This window comes from Natator depressus, chromosome 4 (assembly GCF_965152275.1).
Source record: "Natator depressus isolate rNatDep1 chromosome 4, rNatDep2.hap1, whole genome shotgun sequence".
NCBI classification, from domain to species: domain Eukaryota; kingdom Metazoa; phylum Chordata; order Testudines; family Cheloniidae; genus Natator; species Natator depressus.
This window is the reverse complement of record NC_134237.1, coordinates 107,203,284-107,225,727: the sequence shown is the minus strand read 5'-3', so window position 1 is coordinate 107,225,727 and position 22,444 is coordinate 107,203,284. Positions and strand designations below refer to the sequence as shown.

At 40.8% G+C, this 22,444-nt stretch overlaps 1 protein-coding gene across 1 annotated transcript in view; it reads right to left on the bottom strand.

The window, feature by feature from the left end:
- Window positions 1–22,444, bottom strand: part of ADGRA3 (adhesion G protein-coupled receptor A3) — a 130,208-nt gene that overhangs the window by 61,638 nt on the left and 46,126 nt on the right. Inside the window, exons 3-8 of the mRNA XM_074951601.1 lie at window positions 16,368–16,439; window positions 13,216–13,287; window positions 12,119–12,190; window positions 8,402–8,562; window positions 6,442–6,655; window positions 4,176–4,340 (exon numbers count right to left, since the gene is read on the bottom strand). Coding sequence (XP_074807702.1) covers window positions 4,176–4,340; window positions 6,442–6,655; window positions 8,402–8,562; window positions 12,119–12,190; window positions 13,216–13,287; window positions 16,368–16,439 — 756 coding nt within the window. The remainder of the gene's footprint in view (window positions 1–4,175; window positions 4,341–6,441; window positions 6,656–8,401; window positions 8,563–12,118; window positions 12,191–13,215; window positions 13,288–16,367; window positions 16,440–22,444) is intronic.

Sequence of the window (22,444 nt, the reverse complement as noted above, 5' to 3'; positions counted from 1 at the left end):
ATCTCGTGGAGTCCTTCCTGCTACTGAAGAGGACATCTTGTACTACCGATGAACATTCTCGTGCTAGCACAAGTGTCCATCCAAAAACCAAGCTGTCAGATAAAGTGTCCATGGAGCTGTGTGTCTGAGTCTACCATTGTGTTGTGTGAGAAGTTCCGGAAATGTCGGGAGTGGAAGTGGAGGATGTTTCGACATGCAGAGGAAACCAGAACTGGTGAGGCCAGAATGGAGTGATCAGGATAACCACTGCCCTCTCCTAGAGTTTGTGAAGGATGCCTGGTAAAAGTGGTAGGGGAGGGAAGGCATAGTTGATCCAGTCCAACCAATCAACAACAAGGGTGTCGCTCTGCAAGTGGACATCGAGTCCTCCCCTTGAGCAGTACTGAATGCACTTGGTGTTGGTGTGAGATGCAAAGAGGTCCCCGACAGGAGCTTCCCACTGACCAAAAATGTCCACCATTACCATGCCGTACAATTCACATTCATGGTCAATTGCAAAGTTCCTGCGGAGATCAGCAGCAATCATGTTCTGGGTCCCTGGTAGGTAGGCCAGCCACCAACAAGAAGCTACTGTGGGCAATGCACCATTTCCAGAGGCACACTGCTTCCAAGCACAGCACAGGAACCTTGTGCCTTCTTACTCATTTACATAGTAAATCGTAGTTGTCAGACATGACGAGAACATGATGAGAATGGATGGATGGTAAAATATATGGCATGCCTTGCATACTGCCCAAAGTTCCAGGATCTTGATATGCATCCTGCCTTCTCCAGTGATCCAAGTTCTTTGTAGCATGTGTGATACAGCATGGCCAGAGGGCAGCAGGAGAGTGTTAGAAGGGACCCTTATTCCCTGTAGAGGGAAGAAAGTTTGCTATAGATTAATTAAAGCACCTGAAGCCAATTAGAGCACCTGATAAAACCCCCCTGCTTCAATCAGACAGGAGAAGGAGTTGAAGCAGAGAGCAGTTTGGAGGGAAGCAGAGGAGAGTTTGGAGAAGTGCTGCGGTGGGCTAAGACCAAGACCGTAGGTAAAGGGACACCTGGTTTATGCAGAGGGAGGGCAGGAAGCCCCACAAGCTGAAGGGCAGGAGAGAGAAGTAGCCCAGGGGAAGGAACCGCGAGTTCAAGCGGTTTACCGCTATCCTTAGGGCCTCTGGGCTGGGACCTGGAGTAGAGGGCGGGCCTGAGTCCCTCCTTCTCCACTCCCCTCCTCTAGGACACTAGTGGGGCAGTTAATACCATAGTTCATGGGCGAGAAACGGTGCCCTGAACCCTCCCCAAGAAGAGAAAGCGCGAAACCCCTCAAAGTAGTGCCGGCAATTTGTCACACATGCAATCTCCCATGTGGGCTCCCCAGCTGTCGAGCAATGCATCTGTTATGATTGTCACACTCAGTGAGGACTGGAGGAAGGGCTGACTGCATCAAACTTGGAGCGGGACTGTCCACCATCAGAGGAAGGAGAGGACTTCTGGTGGGATGGTGAGAACGGTGTCCATGGGTTGGTGCATGGAGGAGTAGACTGTCCTGCACCTCCTCCAATGGGATCTGAAGAGCATTAGTTATTCTCCTGAGCAGCTCCTGAAATTGACGGTAGTCATCTGGGGGAGAGGAGGGCATCGATGACACAGCTGCATCTGGGGACAACAAGGGGACTCTCTCCAGATCCAATGGTACTGTAGGAGCCGGGCTGACTGGTGTATTGTCCAGCCCTGGTTCTGGACGTCTGCTTGATGAAGGACGGGGCAGTGAGACAGTGGATTCCTTCCAGGTTGAGTGAGATGGTTCTGAAGGCGAATATTAGGGCCACAACTCCAATCTGGCCAACCTGGTTGATCCTGCAGTTGTTGCGGCAACACTCCCATCCCCAGACACGGGGGGGAAGGAGAGTTGGCGGGAAACTGCTGAAACAGCATCACAAAGTCCTTAATCCTATAAAAATGACTATGAACACTAAAATTACTACAAAATCAGTAAAATCCTAACTATGTACAAGAATAAAAATAGTTTTCCTAGAAAGTTTCAAAAGTGCGTCACCAACAATGAGAGAAAAGCAGAAACTCCGGCTCCGATCTTGCGGTGGTGAGAAGGAACTCAAGACGTGGTCAGTGTAACCCACCCTTTAGCACCTTGGGCGAAACCATGAGGCAATGCAAGGGTGCATGCGTGGAACATCAGACACTACTACTTTGAAAAGCTCCGGCTCTGGGTGCACGTGCATAAGCCTCAATGGAATATAATAGGGACCATCACTTGAAGGAGAACCTGAGAAGACCCTTTCTACAAGCTTACACAGGGGTAGTTGCAGCATCACCAGAGTGCAAGTGTATTAGAGTAAGCCTTTCAACTACAAAATAATTTAATTTTAAAAAGGGAAGGTTGAGATTTAAAATCCATCCAAAAGATAGAAAGTCACAGATACATTAGACATCATGGGTGAAATCTGGTTCCACTGAAGTCATGGCAAAACTCCCACTGTCTTCAACAGAATCCAAGATTTCATCCCAAAATGGATTAATGAGGCTAACTAAAAGTATTTCCTCATGCTTATGTATTGGCGGTTTGATTTCTATTAGCATTCACATCGCACTCTCTGTCAGTAGCCAGTCCCAAGCCGGGGAAGCTAATGATCCAACCAGCGGATCAAATTTGGTGATGAATCCTGGTGAAAAATGTAAGGTCTTTTAGATCAGAGGTTCTCTAACTGGGAGGTGTGCCCTCAGGGATGCTGAATATATTGGGGGGGGGGGGAGGGGAGGAAAAACAAAAAAACCATACTGTGCACATTTTACTCACAGCAACGAATAACCAGCAAAGCAGATTCCTCCAGGCATATCAGGTCCTGGTGCATTTGACTCTAGATGGCGCCAAGCATTTTGATGGATTTCTGTTAAGCTTGCATAGCATTATACAAAATCATTGCCATCTATACGTTAATCAGTTTGCTACAATGTGGTGTGCACATTTAATACAAGATAGAAGGGGATTGATAGCTGTCTCAAGCATCCAACCCAGGATGGAATTGCTCTCCTCCAAAAAGCACTATTACACTAGTAACAACAGAGTGATGCAAGTAAGCAGTATCTCACTTAAAATTTACAGAACTGTATAACTGAATGGCTCTGTTTGAGTCAATGCTTTACTGTTTTTAATATTTAAGGATTGCACTGGCGGAGTGCAATATTTATTTTCATCTGTATACATACTTGTGTGGTGGGAGCATAAACTAACACAGACACAAAGAAGGGGGACATGATCAAATAAGTTTGAGAACCACAGTTTTTGATTGCCTATAAAGAAGTTAGATACGAGCTACAAAGAGCTCCAACTTAGGGATGGGGGGTGGAATGATAGGAGAGGGGTTTACAAAAGAAAAATACCAGGAAGTACCTTTTAAGCCAGCACAAGTAAATGAATCATAAGAAAAATGGCTATAAATGTAAGAAAACTAGCACCAATAGAAGACACACATGCTAACAACATTTTGTTTCTCACTGGGAACTACTGCAGTAAGGTGCAAAAGAGAAGTTAGAAAAAGAATTACCTTACATATAGGGAATCTAATTGTGATAGCTGGCACCTCCAGAAGTAATGTGTTAGAGTGACCAGCAGCAAAAAGATCAGAAAAGGGAAAACAGGTGAAAAGATAAATAAAGAATAAAAACAAGATAGACTGCGATAACCAACACAATGGAAAACTAGAGCAGCCACGGGCAGTACGAACTATTATAAAAAGGAGATGGCACTCATTACAATTATTGTACTATTTAAAAGGACGAGATATTTCATAGTACTGTTGTAGTGATTTCATATATGGGAGACAATGAAAAACTTGGAAGTAGAATACTAATATTGAAGAAAAACCCTGTATTAGCCTGTGTTCCAACTTTAAGTTACAAGCCACTTCAAAAACTCTGTTCATTAGAACAGCTATATTTCATATTTAGAATATCATACTTTACTGTTAATTTCTTTTCTAAAGGATTCGTGCAATATGGGTTAAAAGGCATTTCTTTCAGCCATATTCTAATTTACTATAATTAGAAATGTGAGAACTCATTACATCTTATGCAAGAGTACACACCAGTAAGGTGCCTTTCAGCATAACCTCCTAATTGAAAAGCAGAATCAAACAGACAACACTTCTTCATGAAACAAATTTGCTGTCACCAACCTGAAATCTCCTTTATTGTTGACAACCCTCTCTGGAAGGCAATACTGTGCAGAGCTCTCTAACACCACAATGTCTACAGTTCTTGTATTATTCCCACGTCTGGTTTGCACATGACAACCCCAGTTGCCGGTGGATCCAGCTTGAATATTTGAGATAGTCAAGATGCTATTAAGACAAAAAAAATTATTGAACTTCAGCAAAATGTATGAAAAGCATTTATTAAAGGATGAATAGTGCTCAGAAAGACCATAGAAGCAGCTCAGTAACATGTCTGTGAATGGCCTTACAAAAACTGGGAACCAACTATCCATGAGCCCAAGAACTAGTAATTAACTGTGGCAGAGATCTAGTAGGTCATGTAATCCATCACCCTACAAAAGCAGATCTGTTTGCTATAGTTACAGACAGGCAAAACTGATTTTTAAGTTAGTTGGAAGACATAAAAAAATTCAAAATGAAAATTTTGGCTTGAGTCAATCTGCATAGAAAAATTGCAAAAACATTTTAGTGAGTTGAAAATATCTGTTTTGGGTCTAACAAATTGACTGAGGAGGCGGGGAGGTGGTAGTCTCACAAAAGACTGTTACTTACCTGTATAACTGTTGTTCCTCAAGATGGGGGTGCAGATGTGTTTTCCACTCAGATATGTGTTCACTCAGTGCACCAAAGCCAGAGAACTTTGCCTAATGTTACTTATGGGGTAGTGCTCACTATTTAAGAGCAGAGCTACCCTGCCCCCACACCCCCACCAGTTCCTTTGTACCGAATGTCAAGAATAGAGACTCTGATGCAGAAGATAGAAGGTGGGTCATGGAATACACATCTGCACTCACATCTTGAAGAAGAACAGTTACAATACAGTACGTAAGCATCTTTTCTTCTTCAAGGGTTTGCAGAAGTATATTCCACACAGGTGACTCACAAGCAGCACTCCTAAGAGCTGGGAATCAAAGTCTACTTAAAAATGACTGCAGGACCGCCTTCTCAAACTTTGCATCTGACCTAGTCACAGCAGAAATTGCATAGTGACTGGTAAAAAGTACATAGAGAGACCAGGTAGCAGCCCTGCAAATGTCCAAAACTGAAATATCACTGAGGAATGCTATCAACGTTGCTCAGGCCCTAATCGAATGTGCCCACAATCTCTGTGGAGGCATGATCTGAGCTACTCCATATGCTGATGTAACACAGGAAGTTTACTAGGAGTCCCTCTGAGACCTTTTCCACTCTGCTTATCCAGAACACTTCATCCAGTTCTCTGGGATCCAAAAAATACAATTCAACTCCAGATTTTGTCACCCGAGTTCCTTTATTTGGCATACAGCAAAGCTATGCTTAGTTGATCAGACTCAAGTATATGGGGTGGGTTGTGGGCATACTAAACACCAAAAGTTACACAAAAAAACCTCTTCCTTTATATACATCTACACATTATATTGCATCAGACATTTTGGGATTGGTTTGGTTACTCTGAAGGAACCAATTCCTGTGTAGCATGCCCTGTTCATACATTGTTCACGGTCAACCTACAATTTACCTCATCTCTACATTCCTAACTTATCTTGTCCATTGTTAATAAATGGTTCCATGGGTGTTCTCTCAGCCCGTAAATAGCTAGGGGAAGGGCTGGAGGCACAGAGCATGAGCACTGCTCTGAGGGATACTCCTAGGTAGAGTTCTCTGGCTTTGATGCCCTAGGTATGCACATATCTGAGTGGAATATACATCAGCAACTCAAAGAAAAAAAATTAAGCCCAGTGGTTAGGGCACTCACCTGAGTTGTTGGAGACCCAGGTTCAATTCCCCCCATCCCATGAGCGTAGAAGGGATTTCAACTTGCATTTTCCTTACTACAGAAGAGAGTGCCATAGGCACTAGTATATGGGATATTCTGGTGTGGGTCTCAATCTCTCCTACTGAAGCTGTTCCAATTTGTATAAATAATTAAATAGTCATTGGAGCAGAGACTTGAACTTCAGTGTCCTACTTCTTACAAGAGTGCCCTAACCACCAGGTTATATAGGATCATTCACATTCTCTCTGGCCCAATGATTATTCACTGTCATAATGACTATGAATTGCCATTATGTAATACTGTCTGACAGGGGTCATTTCTTCCAAACCCTCACTGTTGCAGTTTATATATTCACATCAATAAGAACTGAGAAGAGGCTATTTGCCACCAACCACTTCACTAAGCAATATGAACCGGGGAGAGGGGGTTTCGACCACCACTCTACGCAGATGTTTTTCACAAGGAATTTACCTTGCAATCAACGAGCAATTATGAATTATGTTCTTTTCAACAAAAATACCCTGAGATTCATCAGTTTCAACAATCTTCCCATCCTGATACCACAACACTTGCATGTCTTGATCAATATATGAAGCCATGCATTGGAAGGGCAGACTGTCTCCTTCAAAGACAACCTGACGATGAGATGGAGTCATGTAGAAAGATGGTAATTCAAGAGGAGGTTCTAGAATCCAAGAGACCAAAAAAAAAAAAAAAAAAAAAAAATCAACAAAACTTCAAATTTAAAAATATAGTTAGATACTATGCTTTATAGATCCACTCTGAAAAAAAACCCTTAATTTTAGTATTCATCAAAATAAGAAATTTTTTTCCTTTGGAATATAGTTTGATATAATCAGATCTCTGTCTTAGCTGGCTTTTTTAAAAAAAAGAGCTGGGAAGGATTTAAATAAACTGTATTTCATAACGACTCACATCTTCAATTGACCTCCAATGGGCTAATTGTATCTTTCAAAAACTGTATTCAGTCAGTTTAATGAATTACAGAAGCTGTTTGCCAATCTAGTTCCAGAAAAAAAAAAAAAAAGCAATACAAATAAAACAAATCTGTGCATTTATATATTTTTTACAAATATTAAGCAACCTTCAAAATTTCAAGTGATATATGTTAATATGTTTAAGATTTACAGATAGGTAAATTTAGGCAATTTTATCATGATCTCAGAGTGAACTACTCTTACAGCTACAAACAGAAACCCACACTCCCAGTCCCATGCTGCATGAACTTTACAATCACCAATTGATATGAAAGTAGTATACTTGTTTATACTGAGAGCTTAATATTCTTGATAACTCCCAGTTTTGACAACAGAATGAGAAGTAATCCTCATAATAGGACATTTGTACACAGTTCTCAACGTATCATTCAGAGAAGTTAGTCCTGAATTAGGATAGTGAACTGTACAAAAGTAGGTGGGATTTACCACAATTTTAATACTTAAAGAGAGCATAAAGAACGTGACTTATGTAGCCCTCTAAAGACTCACAGAACCACTGGACCTATCTAGGTTAGGAAAATAGGTAGTGTTGGAAAACATGCCACCTAAACGTGTCTTTTAAACTTGACTTTACAACTAGTGTAGACACAATCCAAAACCTTTAAAGTGTCTTAGCTGGTCAGCTTTGAGTGGGCCTACATAGCTATGTTAGGAGAATGTAAGGGTCTTTTCTGAGCCTGATGGGCAATACTTCTAGAGGTTTCAGTGACCCATCCACTTGATTCTTCTTGTTCTTCCTCTTTAAGGATCATCTTGGGGAAGACCTAGGAATGCTAACAAACTCCTCAGTATTCTTTGAAAAAAACTGCTAAAGAAAGTTTCTCCTGAGTTTCACTCTCTGTGCATCTAGCTTTGAACCGACAACTGGCCCAGCAAAGCAACAGGTTCCTTCTGATTCTCTTCTCTTGGATTTTACCGTTTCATTTGAGGACACCTCAAATTTCTTATTTGGCTCTTTTATGGATTGACTGGTCTCCAAGAAAGATAAGGAGGGAGAGAGGTGAATAGGACAATCTCTTTCTCCTTTTAACTATTAGGGCTTTAGACTTGGAGGGTTTTACATAACTCAGATCTAAGCAGTCTGACAGAAGAACGTGAGAAATGGAGGACAAACCCACCAGTTCTCTATTTTTCATGTAAGAAGTCAAGTTTAACTGCTGTTTTTGAGAGGATTGCTCCTCCAAGGGTAAGATCAGGGGCCTAGACAACAACTCTCCCTCTGATACCAGAAGCAGCAAGGCAGTCTGAAGACTACTGTCAATCTGTGGACCAGCTTAGTAGAAGGAATCACTATAAACACTACATAGAAGTACCAATTTGAAGGAAAGCAGAAAAAATAAAGGATTAGCTACTCACACTAAATAAACCCAGTATGCATTAATTATTAAGTGTCATTTATCTAGAATTCTTACCACACGTTAGAAGCTCCTGCTTAACTGATGTTACTAGTTGTGCTTGCAATGACTTGGGGTAAGCACATTTAGTTTCACGTACTGTTATATTTCTTTCCTTTAACCACTGATGCAGCCACAAAATGTTACAGTCACATAGAAGATAATCAGTCTGAAATTCTCTGTAACATGCAAAAGACAGATAATCACAATAATAAATGTAATATTCAGTTTTTTATGTTTACTCTCCTATTAGTTTTAGAATGCCTATCACAATTTACTACAAATTTCCTATAGAATCACAGAAATGTAGAACTGGAAGGGACCTCACGTAGTCATCTAATCCCCTCCCCTTCATGCTGAAGCAGGATTAAGTATGCCTAAACTACAAAAGTGAAAAAGTGTCAATAATAGCAAAAGTTAAGAATATTGCACTATACTGTACTGTGTGTTTAAAAAACAGTTTCTAGATTATTATTCAGCAGCGATTTAAACTAAAGTCATTTATTTGTGCTGTAGTTCATCAAATGTGAGGACTTCATGCCATGAATTGGATCCATGCCAATACTGCCTGCGCACAAACTCTTAACTAGAAGAGTTTTCCTGCTTTTCTTCCTCCTATGGTTCCTGTTCTGAAACTAAGGAGGACACTGAGCAGGATCTGGGTTTGTATTTCCTTCTCTTAAATCTGCTCCTCCCTAAAGAATTGGCATCAGGAGACTCTGAAGAGACAAGAGGAAGGACTCCTGTGCCTGCACACAAGTTTAGCCTTCTGGCATACCACAGCCTTCTTTAGGGATGCGCTTTTTTTCCCCCCCCTCCTATGAGGACCTGGGAAAAGGAAGGTGTCCAATGACCACGGAGACTAGTCCCTGTATGTCCTTCCCATTTTCCTTTTCTTGTTTGTCTGAATGAATGCCCATCAGATTCTGAGAGTGAATGGGACAATTCTGCTGGGAGAGCTCTAGGGATCTGCTAACTGATGGGCAGCAATCTTTCTTATGCCCAGAATTGAATGCTTTTCCTGCATCTCCTGAGAGGGAAGCTTTACTGAATCTGTAGAGAGGTGGCCAACCCTGGAGAAAAATTACTATGCCAGATCTGGGTCAGCCAAATCCTGAGATTTACCAGATCTCTTCTGACCTCAGTGCTCTATTGAGGCTGGCAGTAACTCAAAACCTGCTGGAGGAATCACACTCCTGCCCTAGAAGGGCAAGGAATACCCTGGAGCTATCCTGGGGTCCTGTGCTTCTACTGGTCTGGGTCTAGATATGCCACTCCTGGCTTGAGAGAGGGACTCCATGAAGGACCCTGCCCGAGCTGGCTTCACTGAGATGTGCATGGCTCCTAACTCACAGAAGACACAGTAATCCCCACACAGGCATTCCACAAGTGGGGTAGAGAAAACAACACGTCTGTGCTTTCCCCTTCTTCTTGCCCTTCTCCGTGCTGCACTCTGTGATGGTGTGTGGGGGGGGGGGGGGGGCACTGATGGTGCCTCAGCAGTAGAAAAGAACTACACACTTACATCCCCAGGACCAGAAACAGCTACAGAATGCAAATTTATGTCCAAAATACTTTTTATTTATATATAGATATAAAAATAATATATATATATATATATAAAATAAATGAATTATTTTGGCCATATATTTACATTCTGTAGCTGTGTTTCTGGTCATGGGGATATAAGTGTGTAACACACACACACACACACACACTCACTCAAAAACAAAAGTTCTCACAGAAGGTCTGAAGCTATGAAAGCAATGAACAACTGTCAGATATAGCTGACCATGCCCACCCCTATCAGGGACTGATGGGTTTGGTTCTGCCTAAGTAGTTGCACACTGCTTGAGCCAAAGCCAGAGCCAGGTTTAACGGATCTATGGACCTTGAAGACAAAAAAGAATTTGTAATAACTTCTTTGGCAGAGGGAGTACAGTAACTTTGGTGCTTACATGAGCAAATTCATGGGCACAATAACAGTTTATTTGAATAATACTCTCCACTTGACTGAGGTTTATTTATTTATTTATTTAGTAGAGAAGCAAGAGTAAAAAAAAAAAAATCTATAATGGTATAAGGTTAAGATACAGATTAAAAACAAGTTCTATGCAGTGGTCACTCAGATGTGTTGCCTGTTTCTCTCATTACAGGCTATACTACACTCACTAATACCGTGTGTGTTTTTTTCCCATTAAATGAAACCCCAGTAACTTCGCTATGATTAAAATAGGCCTTTTCCACATCATTTCTGATTTTCATTGATTCATAAAATCCTCTCATTGTACGTATAATATAACACGTCCTGGTACAAAGACATCCAAATCCCCATTAAAAAGTCTGCTATAGTCAGGAAACAATAATTTATATATCTAAATATTGTCTAAAAAACAAAGGGCCCCTCAGTCTGAACTGATTTGTTTTTCATCTTTGTTAAAAATCTCTACTTCATGTGTATTTTATTATTTCACAGCAACAGCGAACAGTGCCCTAAAGATTTATACAAGCCAAAGCACAAACACTTAACACTGAAACAATATACATTCCTAACTGGGGAGTTCTGATACAAGCCTTTTGGTCTTTATTAACAGGAATTCCTAAAGACACATTTTAAATACTAACATTGATATCCAGGATGTTGTAGCACGCTCATTAAGTTCTTAAACAGACTCATGCTCTTCAGGACAGGGACCATTTTTATTAGTACAGTGCTGAGAGTATTAGAGCTCAAGAAATAAACCACAAATAATAATCAGACTTGAGAGGAGGCATTATCTGCCTTGGAATAAGGAGAGAGTTCACTTTATGACCAGTGCCAGCAGCTAGAGACTCTGTAAGACTCCTGATATGGCAGCCCAACCTACATAGCTGTCACAGAATATACAAACTTTTAACAGTCAGATTGTCATGAAGTAATTCATCCACTTTCTACATACACAGTATCACAATAAAGGAACTAAGGGCTGCTAAAGGAGCAAAGAGAAAAACAGAATGAGATGGAGACACGAATTTTTATATCCAACAGTCACACTTTTTGTTCTTGGAGAACTGTAAACTTTTGGAGAGTACCTTTCTTCATTTGCAAAAAACAGGAGTACCTGTGGCACCTTAAGGACTAACAAATTTAAATAATAAATAATAAATTTGTTAGTCTCTAAGGTGCCACAGGTACTCCTGTTCTTTTTGCGGATACAGACTAACACGGCTGCTACTCTGAAACCTTTCTTCATTTGTAAAATAAGACAAAAAGGCCAAAACTTTATTTAATACAAAATAATAATTGGCATCTGTAGGGTGGGATTTTCAAAAGTTCTCAGTGATGGCCTAACTCTGATCCTACTGACTTCAAAACAGAGATGAGTTAGACAAAGATTGAGTACTTCTGAAAATTACATCCAGAGTACTTTTCATCTTCAAACTATGACTAACCCTTGTACCATTTTCTCGTGCAAAATTCTGCACCCATGTCAATCCAAGCCTACTCAGAAATATATTGTTATAATATGTTTAAAAAACAAAACAAAATCTAAATTGCCAATGTCTAATTGGGATAGCATTGAATGTGTAGATCTGTCAGAATCAAAAATATTGTTTGCTTTAATTTAGTTGCTTTGCACTCAAAAAAATGTCTACTGAAGCTCACCATGTTTACCCTTTTAAACTGGTTTTTAAAATCGCTGAAAAACTTATCTAAGATCATACAAATTAAAACCAAAATTAATATATACTTACAAAGACTTTAGTGAGTTAAGATGATCAAGGGTTCCTTGTGTTAGTGCAGAAAACAAATTCCCTGAAAGATTTCTAGGACATAAAATGGCAATAATTAAATTGTTTTATACTTAAGCAATATATTTGACACTAAGTTATGTAATTAAACATAAATTTCCTCTTTCAAAATGTATTTTTATTTTTTAAAAGTAACTTATGAAATACAGTCATCAAAAGAGGACATGGGAGCAGTCTTTAAAACATTAGACATCACAATGTAAGCCTGATGGCTCAGCTAGAGAACCCTAACACCAAAGATGTTCCCCCATTCTTCTCTTTTATTTGGAAGTATTATGAGTTTGAGAATAAACTATTCAACTCAAATATCTCATTTTTGTTTAAAATGACACTTATGTTGAAATATACACCAGAAAAAAAAGCATATTTAAATTTTATTTCAAAGTTGGAAAATAATCAGTGTTACCAGAAAGGTAGTGCAAGAAAACAACCTGCTTAGATATACCATTTACCAAAAAAAAAAAAAAGAAAAAGAAAAAGAAAAAAAAAGGGGGGGTCACATCATAGATTTTCTCTTATGTGGCTCATCTGGAAGTGCTGCAGAGACATCAAGCAACACATGGGGCAAAGGGAGTGTTCTGTGTCTGTGGAATACAACCTTTTTTGCCAACTAGAAAAACCCCAAACCTTCTGTGTGTCCAAAGGACATCTCATCAAGTTCTCTACAAGGAGGATAGTCACCTTGATGCTCTGGCATAAAGGACAAAAGTTAAAAGATAATGTAATGCTGAAATAGTCTTCTAGGGAAAATATGTATTACAGACAAGTACCCCTTTTTCTTCTTTCCTATATTTTCCAAGAATGCAAAACTAGGGGAGGCAACAGCAGACAGGGCATGGGACTGGTTCTATTCTTTATTCTCCCATTGACGAGCCGACTGTAGGCAACGCAATGTAACCATTATGGCCTTGATCTAGTGAAGCATTTAAGCTTGTGCTCAACTTTAAGCATTAGTAGTCCCACTGAAATAAAAAAGAAAGGTTGAATTAAATGAGAACTATAAATTCTCTCTCAAACATGTACAACAGAATTATACTTACAATCTAACAAGATTTATGAGTCCTCTAAATATATCTGCATTCAGGCAGCCTATTTTGTTGTTACTTAAATCTCTACAAGGAGAAAAAGCAAAACAAATATTAATTGCTTCATTTCATCATTTTATATATATATATATATATATATATATATATATATATATATATATATATATATATATATTACACACACACACCACAAAAAAGGTACTTTAACTGGGTTACCTGAATAATGGGTCATGCTAAACATAGTCTTCATGAACAGAAAACAGAAGATGTTGGCCTATTCGACTACGTGCTGAACTCTTTCAAAATGCTTTTGTTACTTAGGCCAGGTCAGCACAGGAAAGGCTTGCTGTCATAACTATACCAGCATACACTCGTAGCACAGACACAGCTTATACCAATAAGAAGGTGCTTTTGCCAGTATAGTTTATACAAGATCCCAGAGCAAAATATGTGACATTGTGAAAAGCAATTTTATGTGGTAATAAAATTTTGTCCACACTAAGGCTTTTGCCAGTACAGAAATGTCAAAAATATCACACCCGTAACCAACACTATTATACCAGCAAGTTTCTAGTGTAGATTATTCAAATTGCAAAATGGCCCCACTAAAGAAAATTCAGCCCTCTAGGCCCAAATTTCATTGGAATATTTGTACATGTAAATACTACTTAATGTAAGGAACACAGATTTGGTCCCTCAACTGCTTATTTTTTAAGTCTTCAAAAGATGATTACCTAATTTAATTTCCCTTTAGGCATAACAGATTTTTTTTTTTTCAATGACAGATAAACTGCTAGAATCCATGTGAGGACTTTCCACCATCGAAAGTCATGGAAGGCACATGCATTTTACAATCACTATAGTTTTGAGGAGTTCAAAAATTAATTACTACCAACCAGTTTCTTTCAAGATCCTACAAATTTTATGGAGTTGGAAGAGGCCTTTTGGCTCTTAGCACGTTATCTATCTATCGTAAGGTTTTATGGTGGCACCCATCACTGAAGTATCACAACACCTTCCATATAAAATCCCTAATGAACCTCATGGATCCTCTGGCTCTTCCCTGTTTTGGAGTATAAAAGGTTACGTTTTTGATTGGTTGATTGATTTGTTTGCATTTTTACGTAGGAGGCAGGGCAAACAGATGAGCTTTTAGTACTGTGGGCATTCTTTTTTAATTGGTGGAAACACTTTGCCAAAAAAGAAGGTTTTACATCATTTCCTAAAGATGATCTCTAGATTTGCCTGAACTCCTCTGGATATTCATTCCATAGTCAGAGCCCCGCAAACATGCTCTCTCTCTAGTTCTCAGGTGCTTCATTATGGTCTTTGCAATCCACACCTCCCCAGAGCAGCACAACCGTCTCAGTGGTTAATAGATTTAATATAGCTGTGGCTTGGTCCATTTGTTGGTTTGAAGATAGTACCAAGGTCTTAAACTGGCAACAGCTGATGGGCTTGATGAGTTCACAGCAGCCCAAACCATAGAGGTTTTCAATCAGCAGCAGCCCGTGCATTGTTTTCACATTAAGCTTCAAATACAGCATCTCCCACTAATCCAATCTGGAGAAGAACACTGTGGGAAGGTGCTCATTGCACAATGGAGGTAAAAATAGTATTTTTAGATGTTACATGAACATCCAAGCCTTATGAGGACTCAAACAGGACCCAGAGGCTTCACACCACTTCTAACAAGCTCTTCCAAACATTTCTCCCTTCCAGACAGCATTATTTCAGTCTTGCCTGAGCTGAATTTCAGCCAGCTGCTTTTCTTCCAGGACCTGATGTCTTCACAGTATTTGGACAACTCAGGCCTTGTCTACACTGGCACTTTACAGCACTGCAACTTTCTCGCTTAAGGGTGTGAAAAAACACCCCCCTGAGCGCAGCAAGTTTCAGCTCTGTAAAGCACCAGTGTAGACAGTGCACCAGCGCTGGGAGCCATGCTTAACTGGCTCCTTGTGGAGGTGGTTCTTCTGGAGTGCTGGGATACCTCTCTCCCAGTGCTCTGCTGCAACTACACAAGCCACGTTAAGGTACTGCCACAGCAACGCTTTAACATTGTCAGTGTAGACTAGCCCTTAGTGGTGGTGGTTGCATTAATGGAGAACAAGACATACAACTGAATCATCAGCATACTGTTGACAGTTTTATAACTCTTCACAGCACTCCACGGGTGAGGACCTTTAGGGAAGAGGAGCAGTTACCAGTCACCACTCTCAGAGTTCTGTTAGAGATGAATGATTTGGCGCCATTGTAGTATTATGCTGTCTACTCCCACTATTGCACATGAGCAGGTTAGAGGTACCAAAGAAACGAGCTGTGAGATGAGCCAGTTAAGCATTTAATTTTTTTAAAATGCTTAAATTTTAAGCACATGCTTAAGTTCTTTTCTGAGCTGAGATCTGACTGACTGATTTATATAGTGCCTATAACATGAGCTAATTAGGAGCGACTAAGATATTTCTAGAGCATTGGTCACCACAGTATATGAATACTAAACATCGCTAAAAATTCTATAACTTAAAAGCTGCCCCACAGATTTTTGAAAATCTTTCAGAGAAAGGAATAAAAACGGATGGTTCTCATGCTGGGATCTTGTTTTCCAAGTTTCAGCCTGGGGCAAGTTTTTATAGCCCAGACCGAAATCCAAGAAATATGTATAATAGGGAGAGTTGGCACAACCTTAATAAAGTGGCATTAACAGCACTGTAACTTTCACTAAGATATTAATAACTAGGGACTTGGTATTCTTCTATGACCTTTTAAAGGAAGTCACTGTGAAGTAGTTCTCTGTACTTCAGAGGGTTATTCCTGATGACATCAAAGCTTTAGATGAATATGAAGCCACTTGTGGCTCAAGACATAATACACAGGAAGAATGATAGCGCAATTACTGACAGAAAATATCCAATAAATCTGGTTATGAAAGACTGGCAAGCCACACGTAGCTCTCCAAAGCATGGCTCCACTCAGAAAAGCAGCTCTGAAAATGGCAACAAAGTTTCATGTGTGGTCTTTCAATGATTTCTACATTAAATGTGCTCAATTACAGGAGATGGTGATTGTGTTTGCTTTTAAACTGCCAACCCCTCAAACTTAATCTGGAATCTGAAAAAAATCATAAAACTAAATAAGATACTTACAGTCTTTTTAGAGATGGAAGCCCCATAAAAGCACCTGGATCTATAATATTAATAAGATTGTTCTTTAGGTCCCTGTTAAAAAAATGTGTAAAAGAGAAAGGTCAAATATTAAAATTTATGGCAGAGAAACTGACTTTTTATATATAGAACTTAACACCTTTAAATTGCAAATGAGCCTCCTTCTGACTTGTCAGAAAGCACAGAATACATACTTATTTTTCTAACGTTTTTCAAATTTTACTCATTATCTTTGATATTTTCCACAATAAGGGATATAAACATTTCTTATTTTCATTTAAATATGCTATCAACTGTATCTCTTACCATATTGTAAGGGTGGGAATCTGTCAAAGATGTAATATATTGCATCATGCTCATTAGACTACATTGAGCAGTATGTAATGTGATTTTTCTTTTCTGCTGAGTTTTACTGCTCTGTGTTCATGAACCGTTGAGCAAAGAAAGTGAGGCAACATCCTGTGCCCACTGAATTCAATGTTTAAGCTCCCACTGACTTCAATGGTGTAGGATCAGGGACTTGGATCAGCACACCAGCTGGAGTTACGATGGCTGTAGACAATGGATCATGTGATTTGTCCTGATTTGGGGACAACTTATACCTTCAAGTCAGTGGCACTGCTATGAGTACCTGCATGGTCCCACAGTATGCCAACATTTTAATGGCTGACCTAGAACAACGCTTCCTCAGCTCTCATCCCCTAGCTCCCCTGCTCTACTTGCGCTACACTGATGACATCTTCATCATATGGACCCATGGAAAAGAAGGCCTTGAAGAATTCCACCATGATTGCAATTATTTCCATCCCACCATCAACCTCAGCCTGGACCAGTTAACACAAGAGATCCACTTCCTGGACACTACAGTGCAAATAAGTGATGGTCACATGAACACCACCTTATACCGGAAACCTACTGACCGATATACTTACCGACATGCCTCCAGCTTCCATCCAGGACACATCACACGATCCATTGTCTACAGCCAAGCCCTAAGATACAACCAAATTTGCTCCAATCCCTCAGAGACAAACACGTACAAGATCTTTATCAAGCATTTTTAAAACTACAATACACCTGGGGAAGTGAGGAAACAGACTGACAGTGTGAGACAGGCACCCAGAAGTCACCTACTACAGGCCAGGCCCAACAAGGAAAATAACAGAACACCACTGGCTATCACGTACAGCCCCCAGCTGAAACCTCTCCAGCACATCATTGACTATTTACAACATATCCTGGAAAACAATCCCTCACTCTCACAGACCTTGGGAGGCAGGCCAGTCCTCGCTTGTAGACAGCCCCCCAACCTGAAGCAAATACTCAACAGCAACCACACACCACTCCACAGAAACACCAACCCAGGAACCAATCCCTGTAACAAACCCCGTTGCCTACTCTGTCTCCATATCTACTCTAGCGACACCATCAGAGGACCCAACCACATGAGCCACATCATCCGGGACTCATTCACCTGCACATCTACTAATGTGATATATGCCATGTACCAGCAATGCCCCTCTGCCATGTACATTGGCCAAACCAGACAGTCTCTACGTAAAAGAATAAATGGACACAATCAGACATCAGGAATGGTAACATACAAAAGCCAGTAGGAGAACACTTCAATGTCCCTGGACATTCTATAACAGACTTAAAAATAGCTATACTTCAACAAAAAAACTTCAGAAACAGACTTCAAAGAGAAACTTCAGAATTAAAATTCATTCGCAAGTTTAACACCATTAATTTGGGCTTGAATAAGGACTGAGAGTGGCTGGCTCACTACAAAAGCAACTTTCCCTCTCTTGGTATAGACACCTCAGCAGTTATTGGGAGTGGACCACATCCAACCTGATTGAACTGGCCCTGTCAACACGGGTTCTCCACTTGTAAGGTAATTTCCTTTTCTTCATGTGCAGCATATTTATGCCTGCATCTCTAATTTTCACTCCATGTACCTGAAGAAGTGGGTTTTTTACCCACGAAAGCTTATGTCCAAATAAATCTGTTAGTCTTTTAGGTGCCACCGGACTCCTCGTTATTTTATGAACTCTAAGATTGATTTGTACTTTTGGTTCTTACCTTGATACACATCACAGTTTAATTTGAGACAGAGAAATAATCTGTCTGGCCAGTATTTATATAGTTTTAGAACAAACAACCATAGCAGATGAACTCTAAAAACATGTTCCCAACTCCTTACTCGTTCAAACTCTTGGTTGCTTACCAATTTAATCTCAAACGTCTCTTATGTTATTTCTCTGGGGTAAAATTCTGGCAACACTAACATCAATCGGAGTTTTCTCATTGACTCTGGGGGTGTGTGTGTGTGTGTGTGTCAGGATTTCATCCTTGAAGTCTAAATACATATCTGTATTTATTTTGATTAGTCACGGATTTGATGCATTTATTTCTAAATGTTTGCTCATCACACAAGGGCCACCAAACGGCTGCTGCAATCCAAAAAAATTATAAACCTGGGGAGAGGGGGAAATCTAAAATCCCCAGTTAAAGGTAAAGGTGGGGAGGGGGAGAATAGAAATATCTTCTGAATCTACTACATTGGTGAATATTCTGCCACCAGATAAAGGTACACATCACTCAAACAAGGGGATAAAGTCTCTACTGTCACACATGTATGCCTACATCAAGTGTAAATTTCACTCCTAAAGGATTCTCTGGTATTCGGAGGGGACCTTTTTAGGCAAGGAGAGCTTTGGTGCTGTGAATCTAAGGTCTCATGGAAGTGCTCCTTCTCATCTCACTTATTTGGACTATCTTTTCCAGTGCAATGACTTGGAGTCCATCTTCTCTCTGAACAATGGTGGGAAGAGACAATAACCCAGGTGTCTGGAGGACTATACAGCCAGCTTCCCTCAAGGGTGCTGCTGACTTAGCTACTGATGCTATGACAGATAGGAGAAGACTACACACCCTCTTCCCATTACCCATATCTTGAGCATGGAGAACAGGAGACATTTATTTTTTGGATTATTTCTTATTTATTTGAAAACCACCTCTACATTGCTTTAGGTACATTCACAAATGCACAAAATACAAATAACTAAAACTGTAGATATGGACCATATTACCTTTTCTTCACTGTCCTGTATCCACATAAACTGAAACTCTCCCCCATGGAAAAACCTATGAAAACAAATCTTGGCAACATGCTCTGGCAGTCTATTAATCCAGGTTATTACAGACTATCGTGGGGAAAGTGAATTCCAGAATCAAGGACTCCTAAGATACTTCCTGCCACCCTTTCTTGTTTAAGCCCGGGAAGTGAGGGTTACTCACCCTGTGCAGTAACTGAGGTTCTTTGAGATGTGTTCCCCTCTAGGTGCTCCACTTTAGGTGTGCTTGTGTCTGTGTCTAGGATTGAAGCTCTTCGGTAGCAGTGCCTGTTGAACCATACTTGCACTCCTCCCCCTCTCGCCTTGCGAGCAGCGGGCACACAGCGCTTAGCAGTCCAACCGCCCGCACACAGTTCCTTCTCTACCGCAGAGTCCATGTTTGAACTCCTAAACACAGGGGAGGAGGGCTGGTAGTGGAACACCTACAGGGGGACACATCTTGAAGAACTTCAATTACTACACAGGGTGAATAACCTTCCCTTCTTCTAGTAGTCTCCCTATGGGTGCTCCAATTTAGGTGACTGTAGAGCAGTGCCCTTAGTTAGTAGGCTGGGGCTTCGGAGTTGGATTTGTTGAAGAGGATAGGACAGTGTGTCCTAGTACAGTATCTGATGCCAAGTCCTGGGTGATGAGTAATGATGTATGAATGTGTATGTTGACATCCAGGTAGCTGCTTTACAAAATGTCCATAACTGGCACACTTTTCAGGAAGGCTATCTAAGTGGAAAGCAATTGAGTAGAATGAGTTTGAGCTCCTAGCGGTGGTTGTAGGTTATGTTGCCCATAGCAAAGATGAATGCATTCTGAAATCCATACTGAGAGTATTTGCTTAGATATGGCAGATCCTCTTGATCCTTCTGTAAAAGACAGGCATAATCATGGTGATTTTCTGAACAGTTTAGTTCTGTCGCGATAAAAGGCAAGCTCCCTTCTAACACCTAAGATGTGCAATGTGGCTTCTTGCTTTTTTCCCATGTGGTTTAGGGAAGAAGGATTGAAGGTGACTATGTTAGTTCAGATAAAACAATGACGATACTTTGGGTCGCCACTTTGGGTGTGATCATACCGTGACCTTATCCTGGAAGAAAACTGTGTACGGGGGTTCGCCACGAGAGCCGTATTTCCCCCATGGAGCGTATGTGATGGCTATGAGAAAGGGTGTCTTCATGGATACGTGTATGTAGTAACAGGTCGCCATGGATTCAAATGGGGAGCTGGTGAGGCAGTATAAGACTAGGCTGAGATCCCAATGTGGGATGGGATCTCAGACTTCTGGGCATAGGTTTTGAAGGCCCTTGAGGAATCTTTGTATCATCAAATGGGTAAATACCAAATGATCATCAGTCTTATGATTAAATGCTATAATGGTAGCAAGATGTACTCTAATGGAGCTTGTGGATAGTCCTGACTTTTTGAGCTCTAGGATGTAATCCAGTATGAGTGGTAAAAGAGAGCTCAGTGCTGAGGCATGTTTGTTGTCGCACCAAGCCTGGAACCTTTTCCATTTGTGATGGTAAATCTAGCACGTGGTGAAGTATCTGCTATTTAAAAGGATCTCCTTTACCTCTGCACAACAGGTCACCTCATGAGCCTAGAACCATGCCTTCAGACAGACGCTCCAGATTCGGATGGTGAATTCGGTGTGCGTTCTAAGAGAGGAGGCGTGGAGCCAGTTGAAGGGTTATCAGTGGACAAACCACCATGCTCAATAGGTAAGGATACCACATTTTCGGGGCCATGTTGAGGCTATTAGGATTATTCTGGCTCCTTCTACCTTACCTTGACTAGTAAGGGAAAAGGTGGAAAAGCATAGAGGAGAGGTGCATTCCATTTGAAAAGGAAGGCATCTCCCAGAGATTGGTGACCCAGCTCATAGTGGGCATTTGGTGTTTTCTGGTATGGCGAATAGATCTATGTTCAGGAATTCCCACCAGTTGAAGATTGCTAGTAGGGTTGTTGTATCTATCTTCCATTCATTATCTTGTGAGAATTTCCTGCTTAAAAAGAGTCCATTGGGGTGTTTTGGTGACCCGGTATGCATGTGGCCAAGATACTGATGCCATGCTGGATGCACCAGTTCCACAATTTTTAGCACTTCAGTGCACAGGGATTGACACTTCTCTCCCTCGTCTGTTGATATCCTTATGTTTTTGTTCTTGAGTATTGGTAGAAGCATAGGCATGCATTGTGAACTGCATGTTGACTCTGATGGGGACTGCTTGCCCTGTACCGTGTGGTTCTGTAGGTGAGTAGGGAGATGTCGTCTGTCTGTATCAGAGATGGTGATAGCTGCAGGAACGGTACAGACATCGTGGGGTTTTGTCCATCAGTCTAACAAGTCCCTGACTTTCAGTGGTATCGACAGAGATTTGTTGAGGCTGTGTCTGTGCGGCACAAACTGTTTGGAGCCAGTCCTGGAGGCAGCATATATGTAATCTAGCATGTTTTACCATGAATGCAGCCCGCCATATGATGGACCAACTGTAAATAAATTCTGACCAAGACCTGTGGACTGATTCGAACGCGGGTAATTAGACTATCGTGGCAAACCTGTGGGTTGGTAGGAAGCCTTTGGTCTCTAATGCTCCGATAAATTCCAGTTGTTGTACCATTGTCTATGTTGATTTTAGCGTGTTTATTTTGAGGCCTAGTTTTGAAAAGAGGTCCATCATCTTTCATATGGCTATAAGTGCATCGGCTCGAGAAGGAGCTTTGATCAGACTATCGTCTAGCTTTGGGTGCTCTGGAAAGGGTAATAACTTGTAAAGATAATGCTCCAACCCCAAGACAAATCTGAGGCATCTCCCATGAGAAGAGTGTATGGTAATGTGGAAATATGCATCTTGGAGATCGAGGGCAGAGAACCAGCCTCCGCTATTCCAGTGCTGGGATTATTGTTGATAACATGACCATCTTGAA